The sequence below is a fragment of the Salmo salar genome, chromosome 02, assembly GCF_965601325.2.
Source record: "Salmo salar chromosome 02, fSalSal1, whole genome shotgun sequence".
NCBI lineage: Eukaryota > Metazoa > Chordata > Actinopteri > Salmoniformes > Salmonidae > Salmo > Salmo salar.
In genome coordinates, this window is record NC_138292.1 from 32,018,301 (window position 1) to 32,034,549 (window position 16,249).

The following is a 16,249-nucleotide window of genomic DNA, read 5'->3' on the forward strand; positions in this document are numbered from 1 at the left end:
ACTGTAACATAAGAGAGTAGAGGCTGAGGCTTGCTGGTGTTTTTGTTTGGACTGGAGTGGTTCTGTTCTCTTCTCAGTGAGTAATAGTCTCTCTGGGTTTTTGTGTTTGATTTGGACTTGGTTGTGTGTGTGTGTACAGTAGGTTGTGTGTGTACAGTAGGTTGTGTGTGTACAGTAGGTTGTGTTGTGTGTGTTCTGTGTTAACTTCTCACCAGCCTCCCAAGCCCTTACTATTGATGTAGGCCCTCCTGTGGCCGGGTCTGTAGCCATGGCCCACCTTGTGCTGATCTATGTCTTTCTAACCCTCCCTCTCTCTCTGTCTGTCTCCCTCCATCTAGGTCTGCCGGTCTATCTGTGTTTCTGTCTCCTTCTCTCTCTGTCTCTGTCTGTCTTTATGCTTGTCCGTCTCCGCCCCTCTCTGTCTCCCTCCCTCCTCCCTTCCTGCCTGTCTGTGACTCCCTCCCTGTCGCCCTCCCTTTCTGTCTGTCTGTCACCCTGTTTGTCTGTCTCCCTCCCTCTCTGTCTCCTTCCCGCTCTATCTCTGTCTATGTGATTACTGGTAATACTTTACTCCCCTCTCCTCACAGAATGTCTGTCATGTCCCCCCCTCTCTCCTTACAGAATATCTATGTAACTATTAACCTCGTCATGTCTTCTCCACTCTTACAGAATATCTAATATGTCTCCTCCACTCTCCTTCCAGAATGTCTATGTAAATATCAACCGCATCATGTCTGTGGGGAACCGGCTGTTGGAGTCTGGTCACTACGCGTCGCAGCAGATCCAGCAGATCTCAGGTCAGTTGGAGCAGGAGTGGAAGGCCTTCGCTGCTGCCTTGGACGAACGCTCCACCCTACTGGAGATGTCTGCTGCCTTCCACCTGAAGGTTGACCAGGTGAGGAGGAAGCACACACACATACACACACAAACAACAACAACACTCGCACACACACATTGGGATTTTCCAGATTGAACAGAAAAGGGCCAAAACACTCTAGTACCTGTTCCAGCGCTGTGCTCCTACAGAGACACACACTCTTGTTATTTTCCTCTCTCTTTACCTCTCTCTGCCTCGTTTTACTCCCCCTCCTCTCTCTGTCTGTCTTTCTCCTCCTCCCTCTCTCTGTAACCTCTCTGCCTTCTTCTCTCTTCACCTCTATTGTAGTGCATGAGGTCAGGTTGAAACCAGATGTCCAGAGTAGCAGGGTGAGCGGTATTGTTATAGACTACAGGTTTGTGTACCCTACTATCCCCAAGGATTTGAAGCTACTCCATGGATTGAATCTTACCCTACTTTGGTAGAGGCTGGATTGTAAGCCCATGTTATATGTGGACTTAGTTGTTGTCATATGTTTTCCAACAAACTGATTCAAGTGGAGGTGTTGTCTCTACTCTACTGGTTGTTTGCGGTTGGCATGTGAAGCTAAGTTTCAGTGCTGTGTGTGTCTGTGTTTGTTTACCATGGTTCTAGTGAAGCTGTGGTAAACTGAAACCTCTCTGTCAGTCTGTGGACAAAAGGGGGTTGATTGAGGAGACACAAAGAGAGAGATACGCACTGAAAAAATGAAATGAGATGATGCCTTTGTCTTTTATCTCCGCTCTCTTCATCCCTCCATTTCTAGAATAATCACTTGTTTTGTATCATTATTCTCCTGAAGTGCCTCTACTTTCTGTTCTACTTTCCTCTCCTCCTCTCCCTGGCCAGCTCCCACAGGAACAGATGAAAATAGTTCCTATCTCTTAATGGCATTGTAGTACGCTGCTGGGATGATGCAGAGCTAATAATAATGCTAGCTAGGGCTGCCTGCAAGGCAATGTGTTGCTTTCATCCCCTGCCATGAATGTGTAATTTACTGATTTACTAAACAGACAGACAGGCAGACAGAAAGGGTGGCAGACAGACGGAGACAGAGAGGGAGGGTTAGAAAGACATAGACAGACACGAGGACAAGTATAAGTATTTTTCATTGCCTGTTTTTGATCTATACACGTTTGAGTATTTTAGAACAAGAGTGTTTTTGTGTGCGCTAGTTACCGTGGTTGGATGATTGCACATACAAATGCTGTGGTACATTTAGGTAGTCATGACGTTATTTAACCCTTCTAAAATAGTGGAACTAATGTGCCGTTTAGAATTTGCATAATATACCTTTAATCTGCTATTGGTTTTGATCTTTTTACTTTCTGTACCACACACCACCATGCACACACACCCTTGTGATTACCATTATAATGTGTGATTGTGTGTGTGTGTGTGTGTCTCCTCCAGTACATGGGTAATGTGGAGCCGTGGTGTAAGGCGTGTGGAGAAGGAGACCTGCCCTCTGAGCTACAGGACTTGGAGGACACCATCCACCATCACACAGGACTCTATGAGCACATCACCACTGCCTACTCTGAGGTACTGTGGGGCCTGCAGTCACTACACATTCTAGTGCCCAGTGCTCATGTACTGAAGGGATTAGTCGGTGATTAGCCCTTTTTGTGTCGTCGTGCTTTAAAGTAAAATAAATAGCATTTGCAGCATGCACTGAAGTAATCCTGCATAATTCCGATTCAGTTGTGTTTTCAAAGTTCATTGTCAACCTTTTGCCCACCTCACCTGGGATCTCTCCTATCTTCTCCTTTCCTCTCCCAGGTCAGCCAAGACGGGAAGTCCCTATTGGACAAGCTGCAGCGGCCCCTGACCCCGGGCAGTGCTGATTCGCTGACGGCCTCGGCCAACTACTCCAAGGCTGTGCACCACGTACTGGACATCATCCACGAGGTGCTACACCACCAGAGACAACTGGAAAACATCTGGCAACACCGCAAGGTCCGGCTGCACCAGCGCCTGCAGCTCTGTGTCTTCCAACAGGACGTCCAGCAGGTACACACGCTGAGGAAGACGCAGACACACACACACACAACAACACACACACTCACACACACAATGACACAAACACACACTCAAACACAAACAAACACACAGAATACATAATACACAGATACTTACCATCATTGTCACAGACCACTATACTTATTGTACAGTGTTTTATTAATCTAAAACCTGATTTTCATGCATGTTCAACACCAAAGAGAACCGTGTTGTAATTTTGCAGAGTACATTTAGCTGTCTCCACTTTCTTCAAAGCGTTTTCAGTGGCTCCTGGGGTTTCTGAGTGAAAACTTATCTGCGTGAGTGGCTGACAGACCCTTGTGATTAGGACTGAGCTGGTTTCTACTTCTCTGTGCCCTGTGGACATGCTCTCTATTCTCTGTATCTCTCTCTCTGTATCTCTCTCTCTGTATCTCTCTCTCTCTCTCTCTCCTGCTCTCTCTCTCTCTCTCTGTTTCTCTCTCTCTCCTGATACGTACTAGTTGCCATGGTAATCCAATTTACCGCCACATAATGTGTTGCGTGTTCCATATGTCCCATAGAATGATGCGCTCTAAGAGGAGAGACCTTGAAAAACCCACTATCAAAAACCTTGTTTATTCTTCTGTTCAGCAATAATAGTGAGATGAGGCAACTGGCCACCCATCTGTTCAATAAATAATAAGGCCGTTATTAACTGAGATATATTATCACAGTCCATAGAAAGGCTGACACGTTGGTCTGTAGTGGATTATGGATTTCTTCATCCATGTTTCCTTATTAAAAGTGCCAGGCTGTGTCCCAAATGACACCCTATTCCCTATATGGTGCACTACTTTTGACCAAAACTTATGGACTAGGAATAGGGAACCGTTTGAGACGCAGGCCCAGACTTGGCACAGTGATGCAGAGCAGAGGGTAGAGGGTGGGTCTGAACTGGGAAGGCATTATGTTATGGCAGTAGCCTTGGACAGAACAGGGCCATCTATAGAGCTGTCCCAGACACAGTTCGTCAAGCTAAAAGTCCCAAAGCTCCCCCTTGTGGCGCAGCACATCAGATCAGCGCATACAGTACATACCAATAATATCCCTGTTCATAGGCTAATAGTCACCACACCTGGGTTCAACTAGTATCTGTTTTCTTGCAAATGCTTCACGCATTTAATTGAGCCTGCATGGAGTGCTGGGTTTGTACTTTTGGGACTAGCCTATTTAATTGGTTCCATTCTAGCCAGGCAGGCTCAATCAAATGCTCAACGTTTCTGATTCCAAGTAGCGACTATCCAAAGGCCTATCACTGTACACAGATGTTGTGATCGAGCATGTGCTACATCACTCTAGTGTCCTAATAACAGCCTTTATTAGACAGGGCTCTGGCAAACCCTCTCTATACCGGTATATTTCAGTCTCTCAATCTCTCGCCCCTGTGTGTGTGTGTGTGTGTGTGTGTGTGTGTGTGTGTGTGTGTGTGTGTGTGTGTGTGTGTGTGTGTGTGTGTGTGTGTGTGTGTGTGTGTGTGTGTGTGTGTGTGTGTGCATGTGTGCAGGTGCTGGACTGGATAGAGAACCATGGTGAAGCCTTCCTCAGTAAGCATACCGGAGTGGGGAAGTCCCTACACAGAGCTCGGGCCTTGCAGAAGAGACACGAGGACTTTGAGGAGGTGGCCCAGGTGAGCTGGGACACACACACACAGAGAAAAATAGTATTATAGTTTGTGAACTTATTCATTTATATCCGCATAATGTCTCTTCTAATGTCCCCCTGTCCAGAACACCTATACTAACGCTGACAAGCTGCTGGAGGCAGCAGAGCAGCTGGCCCAGACAGGAGAATGTGATCCAGAGGAGATCTACCAGGCAGCCCACCAGCTAGAGGACCGCATCCAGGACTTTGTACGTCGCGTGGAGCAACGTAAGGTCCTCCTGGACATGTCTGTGGCCTTCCATACTCACGTCAAAGAGGTACGAGCCTGGGTCCCCTTATAGGCTTATACAGTAGATCTGTACCTGTTGAAAAAACAGGTACTGATCTACAGTATGTCTCTAGTCAGGGCTATAGCTCAGAGTCTACTAAATTGCATGAATCTGAGTGTGAAATGACTTTAAACCCTTTTAACTATTAAAGAAAGTTGTGTGTATTGAGACCTGCCAGCTAGCTGTTGTAATATTGATACCCCTCTAGAGGTGGTAATGACATCTGGTGTAGATGTTGTCATGGTAGGGCTGTGAGAGGGTTCTCCACTGCTCACCCTGAGGAAAGTTTAAGTTCAAATCAAATTTATTTTTATATAGCCCTTCGTACATCAGCTGATATCTCAAAGTGCTGTACAGAAACCCAGCCTAAAACCCCAAACAGCAAGCAAAGCATGTGAAAGAAGCACGGTGGCTAGGAAAAACTCCCTAGGAAAAACTCCCTAGAAAGGCCAAAAACCTAGGAAGAAACCTAGAGAGGAACCAGGCTATGAGGGGTGGCCAGTCCTCTTCTGGCTGTGCAGGGTGGATATTATAACAGAACATGGTCAAGATGTTAAAATGTTAAAATGTTCATAAATGACCAGCATGGTCAAATAATAATAATCATAGTAGTTGTCGAGGGTGCAACAAGCACGTCCGGTGAACAGGTCAGGGTTCCATAGCCGCAGGCAGAACGGTTGAAACTGGAGCAGCAGCACGGCCAGGTGGACTGGGGACAGCAAGGAGTCATCATGCCAGGTAGTCCTGAGGCATGGTCCTAGGGCTCAGGTCCTCGGAAAGAGAGAATTAGAGAGAGCATACTTAAATTCACACAGGACATCGGATAAGACAGGAGAAATACTCCAGATATAACAGACTGACCCTAGCCCCCCGACACAAACTACTGCAGCATAAATACTGGAGGCTGAGATGAGGGGTCAGGAGACACTGTGGCCCCATCCGATGATACCCCCGGACAGGGCCAAACAGGCAGGATATAACCCCACCCACTTTGCCAAAGCACAGCCCCCACACCACTAGAGGGATGTCTCCAACCACCAACTTACCGTCCTAAGACAAGGCCGAGTATAGCCCACAACGATCTCCGCCATGGCACAACCCAAGGGGGGGCGCCAACCCAGACAGGAAGACCACGTCAGTGACTCAACCCACTCAAGTGACGCACCCCTCCCATGGACGGCATGGAAGAACACCAGTAAGCCAGTGACTCAGCCCCTGTAAAAGGGTTAGAGGCAGAGAATCCCAGTGGAAAGAGGGGAACCGGCAAGGCAGAGACAGCAAGGGCGGTTCGTTGCTCCAGCCTTTCCGTTCACCTTCACATTCCTGGGCCAGACTATACTTAATCATAGGACCTACTGAAGAGATAAGTCTTCAGTAAAGACTTAAAGGTTGAGACTGAGTCTGCGTCTCTCACATTGGTAGGCAGACCATTCCATAAAAATGGAGCTCTATAGGAGAAAGCCCTACCTCCAGCCGTTTGCTTAGAAATTCTAGGGACAATTAGGAGGCCTGCGTCTTGTGACCGTAGCGTACGTGTAGGTATGTACGGCAGGACCAAATCGGAAAGATAGGTAGGAGCAAGCCCATGTAATGCTTTGTAGGTTAGCAGTAAAACCTTGAAATCAGCCCTTTCCTTAACAGGAAGCCAGTGTAGGGAGGCTAGCACTGGAGTAATATGATCAAATTTTTTGGTTCTAGTCAGGATTCTAGCAGCCGTATTTAGCACTAACTGAAGTTTATTTAGTGCTTTATCCGGGTAGCCGGAAAGTAGAGCATTGCAGTAGTCCAGCCTAGAAGTAACAAAAGCATGGATAAATTTTTCTGCGTCATTTTTGGACAGAAAGTTTCTGATTTTTGCAATGTTACGTAGATGGAAAAAAGCTGTCCTTGAAACAGTCTTGATATGTTCTTCAAAAGAGAGATCAGGGTCCAGAGTAACGCCGAGGTCCTTCACAGTTTTATTTGAGACGACTGTACAACCATCCAGATTAAGTTCAACCTTTAAAGGAGTTCAACCTCCCCCTCGCCCCAGCCCAGTTAGTGTTGTGAAAGAGATGACAGCCAGCCAGGGTAATAAGAGGTTTGATACAGGAGTTTAGTGGCATGAAGAATGTATTACATTAGTACTGCCACACAACACACCGCCCACACACTGAAGAGTAGAAGTGTGCGTGCGGGCATTATGTTGTATTTATACAACGGCTGGGTCTAATCCTGAATGCTGATTGGTTAAAACCGCATTCCAGCCTGTGTCTATTCCATAAATTAGCACTGGCTAAATCTATGATGTTAAAATGCATATTTACTCTGTTCCATCTGCATGCGCAATCCACTGTCTCATCAGCCCAGCTGAGCAATTTATAAAAAGCATCTAGACATTATCTCACATTTCTTTTAGACTGGCATTTCGTTTTTAACAGAGGAGATTTGTATAAACCTTTCTGTATGCCTCTCCGACATTTGCAACATTGTTTCAATATTCAAATTCGATCTCCAGCTGTCCTTTAGTAATGAAGGTGTCGCGAGTCAGGATGAGACAGACAGGCAGGCAGCTTTTTCAGCCAGAGTCGAAATCATGAATCAACATACATTTTATGGATATATACAAAGAAGTATCAATAGAAACCAGGTCAAACGAAATGAAGTGCAGCTAGTTTGCTGTCTTTCCAGCTTCAGTTTGAAGTGATTGTGTTAGCTGTGTTGTTGGCTAGCTCCTCAGAACAACAGTGTCCTGACGAGAGAGCACATTTTCTATGCCAGGTGAAATCGCGCATCATTAGATCATTGTTATGGATGTATCCAAATAAATGTCACTAGAAAACAGCTTAAACAAATGCTAATCCAGCCCCTTTGTTGTTATTCTGGCTGCACTGTTTGATGTGACTGTAAATTAGCCGTTATTGGCTAGCTAGCAAGCAAGGGATAAGAATGTTTTCAGCCAGTATGGCAATGGAACGTTTAGAACAAACAACTGGGTCGCGTCCATGGATACAGAACAAAAAGACTTAATGACTGGGTCGCGTCTCTGCCATCCGAACCGATAGAACAAACGACCAGCCGGCTTGGGTAGCAACCCTAGATTTGTGTCGGGACTATATCTTGTGGAAGGATGAAATAGTATGAATAAATTCATTAAAATAACATTTTTAATTAAAATATGTAAATCATTATTTGAATATGTTGGTAACCCGTAATATAAAAGTGATAATAATGCCCTGGAAGCCACGGTTTGCCGGAACTCTAACAACACCCCTGCCAATATATCCTCCAAACACCGGCTCCTCGGTCATCATCACTTAATGATGTGTGTGTGTCCTGTGACAGTGGATGGGCTGCCCAAAGTGACACTGACACATAGACGTATTTCCCTGAGCGTAACACACATCTCCAACAGCCTAAACACAGTGTCTTCCTCCCCCTCTACTACTCTCATCTACTAGACTGGAGCCTAGAGCTATTGCCACAATTTAAGAAGCTGTTCTGTTTCTGAAATGCCTTCTATTCAAAGCTGTAATTTGTCATGCCTTTATTTGTGGTGAAGATTACATGTGTGTTGTGTTTGAAAGGTTTCCCTTGTACGAAGGCAGACCTTTGGAATGAGTGTTTCTTCCCATTGTTCAATGTTGTGGCTGAGAGAGAGGTGGCCGGTTTACCTATAGAGGTGGTGCTTCACTGTAGTCTCCTAAAAACAACATGAAGTTTTTATGAGAACGTTAACTTGCAATCTGTGTTGTTTCAATCAGTGTCATTCGTTTAGGCATTAATGAACAGCATTAACCTTTCTGTAAAGGTTCTGTGCCAGTGCGCTGTGCTTTACTCTGTGTGCTGACATTGATATCATCTTTACAGTATATGACTCACAGTGGTTGGTGGTGGCCTGATATTCATATGAATTCATCATTTCTTTTATGTGTCCATATGGTGTAATAATACCCATCTGTTGTATAGAGGTGGTTGGATTAGGCCCAGTTCCAACTTTCCTCCTCTGTTTTTAGCCTGTGTTGTGTTTGCCTGTCTGTGTGTGTTAATATGGAAAAATAGAGCTGTATGAACTGGAACAAAACACATTTTGGGTCTCAAATGGCATCCTATTCCCTACATAGCACACTTTGAATTTTGAAAAGGGCCCTACTGGAGCTGGTCATAAGTAATGCACTATATAGGGAAGAGGGTGCCATTTGGGATGCATAGAAAAAAAGCAGTGGGTAGTAGATTGGGCAGGGAGGGTCCTACCTGCTGGTACGGGTACTTTAGTTTGGCCCACCCTGCCAATATAACCAGATGGTTAATCCTGCCACAATGACTCAATGCAGCTCCCTCCTTCACTCCTCTTTCTCTCCCTCTCTCCTATGCTTTGTCCTTCTTTACCTGGCTCTCTGTGTGACAGCAGTCAGCTCCTTTACCTTTCTAATGTGTTTGTAGCGTAACAAGTTGCTCTCGTGTGATTGGCCGGCAGACCTCTTACTGTATTTCTAATTGGCTGCCTGGGCTGTCTGTTACTGTGTGCCCATGCAGCTGTGGACGTGGTTGGAGGAGCTGCAGAAGGAGCTGCTGGATGATGTGTATGCTGAGTCTGTGGAGGCAGTGCAGGACCTGATCAAACGCTTCGGCCAGCAGCAACAGACCACCCTGCAGGCCACTGTCAACGTCATCAAGGAGGGAGAGGACCTCATCCAGCAGCTCAGGTAGCTCACAGCGCACTCATCCTCCATCCTAAATCCATCCCTTCTAGCCCCTACCCGCCATAGAAATATGCTACCCCCTCTACTTTTGTAGATCTGAGCTAATTTACCAAGTAATAAAGGTAGTTTTGTGTTTATTTAGAACTGTTCAGCATTGTAGAGCAGTATTACTGTCCCCCAAGGCTGTATTTACCCTACCATTAAGAGGCAACAGAGGTGCATTTGAAGCTTCTAAGAGCATACCATCTAACATAATTAAACTCTTCTAGCTGTTCCACCACCTACAGTGTTACATGTCATTCATGATATTGAAAGGAGTGTATTTAATGTGTGTGTTGACCTATCTAACCTCTGACTCCGGCCTCCACACAGGGACTCTGCTATCTCCAGTAACAAGACTCCCCACAACAGCTCCATGGCCCACATCCAGAGTGTCCTACAGCAGCTGGACGAGGCCCAGGCTCAGATGGAAGACCTGTTTCAGGAGAGGAAGATCAAACTGGAACTCTTCCTGCAGCTACGCATCTTCGAGAGGGACGCCATCGACGTAAGTGGCCCCCATGTCCATAAAGTTCAGATCGATCAATCTCTCAATCAACCAATCTATCATGTCCTCTATTGGCCGTATCAGACCGGTGTCTTTTCCAGAGATTGAATGTTTCGCAGTCAGTGTTTCTGTAGTAGTTTTATCTGATAGTGTAAGGCCTTCAGTCCCTGCTGAGAGAATCAAAGGAGTATTTCTGCTGCTGCTGTTGTTCTAATCTCTCTCTTTCCTGTTACACCATCAAAGGACTGAAGCAGTACAGTGGTTGATTAATGGTATTGATTCACATCCCAGAAATACCTAGGTATTTGGTTGGATGACAATTTGTCTTTTAAAGTTCATGTGGATAAATCTTGTGACAAAGCTTAAATTGAAATTGGGTTTTTGTTTTCGTAATAAGACTTGCTTCCCGCTTATGGCTAGAAACATTTACATTTACATTTTAGTCATTTAGCAGACGCTCTTATCCAGAGCGACTTACAGTAGTGAATGCATACATTTCATTTCATGCATTTTTTTTGTTTTTTTGTACTGTCTCTGGGGACTTTGGGGACTAGAAAGAAGCTTGTTCAGGCCACTTTTCTCTCTGTAATTGATTATGGTGACTTGTTGTATATGCATGCAAACTCTGTTTATCATGCATCCTTGCGCTTTATTACAAATGCCTAGTCACTCACTCACCATTGCACATTGTACCAAATGGTAAGTTGGACCTCACTTTATATGCGCAGAAAGATACATTTGTATGTGTTCATCTACAAAGCCCTTTTGGGTAAACTCCCTCTTTACCTCTGTAGTCTGATCTCCTTCACCACCAGCAGTTGCCATACCCGGTCTGCTAGGTGGTTGCTACTTAAAGTCCCCAGGACATTCACAGTATTAGGCAAGACTGCCTTCTCTTCTTGTGCACCAGAAACATGGAATAATCTACAATCCCTGCTTCATCTAGATATGTTAGTGCCCCTGAATGAATTTAAAATATTGATGGGAGACTGTTACAGAGGAGTGTAAATGCTTTTTTTTAGGCTGGATCATGTTGTTGTGTTTTAATTATGTAGTGTATTGGTTGTTGCTGACTTCTTGGCCAGGTCTCCCTTGAAAAAGAGACTCCGGGTCTCAATGGGCTTTTCCTGGTTAAATAAAGGTACAAAAAAAAGATATATAATGAATAAATAAATCAAGCATTAGCTACAGCAGCCTTTGACATTATAAAGCCTGGACCACTGATATTCATGAAGTAATCATTCCCCTTTCTGGAAAGTTATTGTACCGAGGTGATGACTCATTTAAGGCTGTGTGTGTGTGTGTGTGTGTGTGTGTGTGTGTGTGTGTGTGTGTGTGTGTGTGTGTGTGTGTGTGTGAGACTAGTGTGATTACTGCACTACTATTGGGACATTACACCTCAGTGTTAGATGGGCTGCATGTGCAGACAAGCAAGGGGCAGTGTGTGCCAAGCACGGCTCAATATTTCATTCACTGACTGTAGGTTTCCACTTGGGAGAGACATGTGAGACATCTTTATGATCAAAGGAATAGGAATATGAATGCAATGTCATTGTTGTAATGTCAAACTGCACTGTAGTCTACTTAATGTGCCGATGTCACGGCTGTTCGAAGGAGCGGACCAAAATGCAGCATGTTCGTAGTTCCACATATTTATTAAACGTGAAACTGAATGCAATACACTTAAATATACAAAAACAACAAACCATGACGCAGCCCGGAACCACACTACTCAAAAGATAATAACCCACAAACAGGAAGAGAAAAACCCCTACTTAAATATGCTCTAATCAGAGGCAATGAGGATCAGCTGCCTCCAATTAGAGATCAACCCCAAACAATCCCAACATAGAAATAGAAAAACTAGAACTTAAACATAGAAATAGAAAACATAGAACAACCCAAAACACCCCCTGTCACGCCCTGCCCTACTCTACTATAGAAAATTACATCTTACTAGGGTCAGGACGTGACAGCCGAAAACGAAACGTCCTCCTCCTCTATCCAATGACCCTGTTATTGCAACACAACACCAACACTTCAGGTATGTGCGTGCCTTGTTTCCCCTTACACACACACACACTGCCCCTTGCCTGTCTGCACATGCAGCCCATCTCACACTGAGGTGTTATATCACAATAGTAGTGCAGCAGTCACACTAGTCTGTGTGGTGAGAGACCACAGCCAGACTGGTACAGTATTTTCACCTCAGAGGTGCAGTACAGTAAAGCCTTCACATTAGCTGTGATCTGTGGGAGGGACGGATCGGTATGTCAGTCAGTCAGTCAATATGACACAGGAGAGAGGGAGGGAGAGTAGTTTTCCCTCCACTCCTCCTCTTCACACCCCTGGGATGCTGTTTCTTCTTGGCTCCCACTGAGGGGTTAGGCAGTAACATGCTGGTTCAGGTTTAGGTTTAGGTTTGAGGTGAGGCAGAGGCATGGCATGCAGTGTCCCAGTCAGTCCCAGAGCAGGATTCCTGTCCTCACAGAGCCAGTCTCCTCTCCATGAGCCAGGAGGAGGGAAAGATGGTGTGTCTGCTTAGACTCAGAGAGGGGTTTCTACTCTTCTTTGTGAGAGCAGCCCAACCTGGTAAGTGGCTCTTGGCGCCTGGGAAGGAGGGAACGTGAGAGAAGAGGAGAGTGGCAGGTGAAGAAAAGATGTTAGAAGGACTAAAGGCTTGTGATATTTATGCCTGGGAGCTTTGCCTCGCTGTCATTCAGCCTTCTGTAATGTGCTTATGAGTTAAGTGAATATGACTCCTACAGAACAGTCAGCAAGACATTTTCAAGAGAGATTAGTGAGTTTGGGATTTTTGGAGCTGTAGCACTCTGGACTGGATCGTAATGTTTTGAGAAGGGTTTTTGATAGGGCTAGAAATTGCTAGGGAACTCAAGATACAATATTATCACAATACTTATTATCATGATACTTAGCTGCCGATACGATATGTATTGCGATTCTCACGACTCTATATGTATTGAGATTCGCTACTGTGATTTTATTGCGATTTGATGTTCCAAACATATTGCTCACCATATGTCTGCTGCAGAGGGACAAGAGAGAGCCATGAGAAAACAAGTGTTGATCAGTCATGGAAATAAAGGTGCTGAAAACAAATTGGCTCCCAATTGAAAAAGAAGATGGAGAACAAGCTATGGAGGAAAAATACTGGCGTTTTGGTGCAGATACAGCCAACTAGCGCAAAAATAATATTGGCATATTGTCAAAACGACACGATACAATATATTGTCATAAATAATAAACCGATATATAACTGTATCGAATTTCCCCATCACTAGTTTTTGAACAGAATGGAGGAGAAATAATGTTGGAAGCATAGACGTCTTTTGATGTTGTATGTACATGTGTTTAGATGGTTGTTAGTACATGCTTGCTGAATACTTTGTGTCCACAGAGCATATTACCTGTACATTGCACTGCTGACATTACCTTTTGTTAGACTTCTTTCTAAGTTCAAAAGGCACTCGCACATCTAAGCAGTCTTTTTGCAAGTGCATGGTATCAGTTGAACAAGATGAAGGGAAAAGGAAACCGCACACTGCTCTTGATAGTATCACTGATCTTTAATAAGCTTACGTATCGGCCTCACGGCCTTCCTCAGAGCTTGTGTGAGTTTTTCAAAAATTAGCACCCTTATGTAGACCTAGCCCCACCCACATCCGTTCCACGCATCGAAAGGCGTTGGAGGCGAAGGAAAAACATAGAAGTGCTACCAAATATAACAATATGCATTTCATAGATGTTCGAATAAAGTCTGTAAATGAGACATATTGAATACGTCTGTAAAATCACAATGAGGACATAACTTGCTCGGTGGGTCTATCATTCATTTAATTTAATTTTTATTTATTTCACCTTTATTTAACCAGGTAGGCAAGTTGAGAACAAGTTCTCATTTACAATTGCAACCTGGCCAAGATAAAGCAAAGCAGTTCGACAACAAACAACACAGAGTTACACATGGAGTAAAACAAACATACAGTCAATAATACAGTAGAAAAATAAGTCTATATACAATGTGAGCAAATGAGGTGAGATAAGGGAGGTAAAGGCAAAAAAGGCCATGGTGGCAAAGTAAATAGAATATAGCAAGTAAAACACTGGAATGGTAGATTTGTAGTAGAAGAAAGTGCAAAGTAGAAATAAGTAATGGGGTGCAAAGGAGCAAAATAAATAAAATAAATAATTACAGTAGGGGAAGAGGTAGTTGTTTGGGCTAAATTATAGATGGGCTATGTACAGGTGCAGTGATCTGTGAGCTGCTCTGACAGCTGGTGCTTAAAGCTAGTGAGGGAGATAAGTGTTTCCAGTTTCAGAGATTTTTTAAAATCATTGGACACATCGTACATAAAACAGAGTAATCTTAAATAGGGGCATAATTAATGTTCAAATTCACAACATAACATACATAGGCATTATTAAGTCCTTTAGGAAATAATGTCTGGAGGGTGAAAATCCCAAAACATTCTCTTTTACTCAGAGTATTATTAATGTCACCTCCCTTGTCTGATATCTTAACTTTCTCTATGCCACAAAATCTGAAGGTGGAAATGTTATGCTTTAGGTCATTAAAATGTACTGCGACTGGATAATCCCTATCATTTCTCCTGATTGAACTTTTATGTTCACTGATTCTCTGTTTGAGAGAACGAGAGGTTTTACCTACAGAACACAGCCCACATGGACATTTAATAATGTATATAACATGGCTGGTGGAACACGTAATAATGTCATTTATTTGAAACCGTTAGACTTCTTTCTCAAATCTTAAAGCAGTGTTTTACTGGGGTTTGATCAGACCGTTCTGTTATGACAGTTGTTGGCTGTTTGCCTTGTGCAAAGAATGGGCCGTTCTCAACCTCAGAAGTGCTGTATAATTAATGGTGTTTGTACCTGTCTGTGGTAGCAGCCATGACTCTCTTATATTGTGAAAGCAAAATAAGAACTGTTCTGTTATTGACTGAGATGGTGTAGATCTCAGTATTACAACTTCTTGGATTATGAACTTACAAAGATAATTGTTTGATCGACAAGTATGACCGTTCAGGTCGCTTACTATAGAGCTCTGTCGCATGTTTCAATCATAAACCATCTCAAAGATAGACAGAAAATACTACTGCCAAGGAACTACTATTGCATGGTGATAATCATGAGAAGCCAACAATCTACATCCTGTATCTTCATAGGTCTATGTTTTGTTTATGTTAAAAACTATTATCATACTATGTTGATCCAGTCATCAAATTGCTTAGGCTCGATGATAAAGGCTTGGTTTGCTGTTACATTAGCTCCAGGTTAAGATCTTAAACAGTGATCAGCGGTGGATATGGATCATAGCTAAAGGAAGTTTGTGGTAATTACTACCGCGGTATAGTCTCTGACTTGTACATAAACAGTGAGAGTGTACACTACTAAGCCCCCTGTAGCCTGGCCCTTCCATGAAGCAGCCATACGCTCAGTGAGTTAGAGCTAGCCCTATAGCCCTTACCACATGGAACCCTCCCCTCCACCTTCTCATTCACATGTTCTCCCCCAGAGGACAGTACAGTACTAGATAATACAGTACTGTATAGTACTAGATAATACAGTACAGTACTAGATAATACAGTACAGTACTAGATAATACAGTATAGTACACTACAGTACTAGATAATACAGTTCAGTACAGTACAGTACTAGATAATACAGTACAGTAAAGTACAGTACAGTACTAGATAATACAGTACAGTACAATACTAGATAATACAGTACAGTACCAGATAATACAGTACAGTACTAGATAATACAGTACAGTACAGTACTAGATAATACAGTACAGTACTAGATAATACAGTACAGTACTAGATAATACAGTACAGTACAGTACAGCTGGAACCTGAGGAGCAGAACAGAGGGTGCAGAGGGCCATCCAGAGGAAATTAAATGGCACAGTGGAGAGAATCAATAATTATTCAATTCGCAGTACTGCGGTTTGGAATTTAGCATTTTCCCATTCCTGACTCAGAACCCTCTCATTCTCCCATTCCTGACTCAGAACCCTCTCATTCTCCCATTCCTGACTCAGAACCCTCTCATTCTCCCATTCCTTTTCTGACTCCTTTTCTCTTCTTCATTGTCAGATGTCTTGAGATTTGATTTCACTGCTCATGTGAATGGATGCAGGCAG

General features: G+C 43.8%; 1 protein-coding gene across 4 annotated transcripts in view; it reads left to right on the forward strand.

Moving 5' to 3' along the window:
• Positions 1 to 16,249, forward strand: part of LOC106579830 (triple functional domain protein) — a 139,018-nt gene that overhangs the window by 68,629 nt on the left and 54,140 nt on the right. For all 4 annotated transcript variants that reach the window (XM_014160062.3, XM_045702163.2, XM_045702176.2 and 1 more), the window contains 7 exons: positions 704 to 895; positions 2,270 to 2,401; positions 2,639 to 2,869; positions 4,404 to 4,526; positions 4,627 to 4,818; positions 9,346 to 9,515; positions 9,885 to 10,059. In XM_014160062.3, the coding sequence (XP_014015537.2) occupies positions 704 to 895; positions 2,270 to 2,401; positions 2,639 to 2,869; positions 4,404 to 4,526; positions 4,627 to 4,818; positions 9,346 to 9,515; positions 9,885 to 10,059 (1,215 nt within the window). The remainder of the gene's footprint in view (positions 1 to 703; positions 896 to 2,269; positions 2,402 to 2,638; positions 2,870 to 4,403; positions 4,527 to 4,626; positions 4,819 to 9,345; positions 9,516 to 9,884; positions 10,060 to 16,249) is intronic.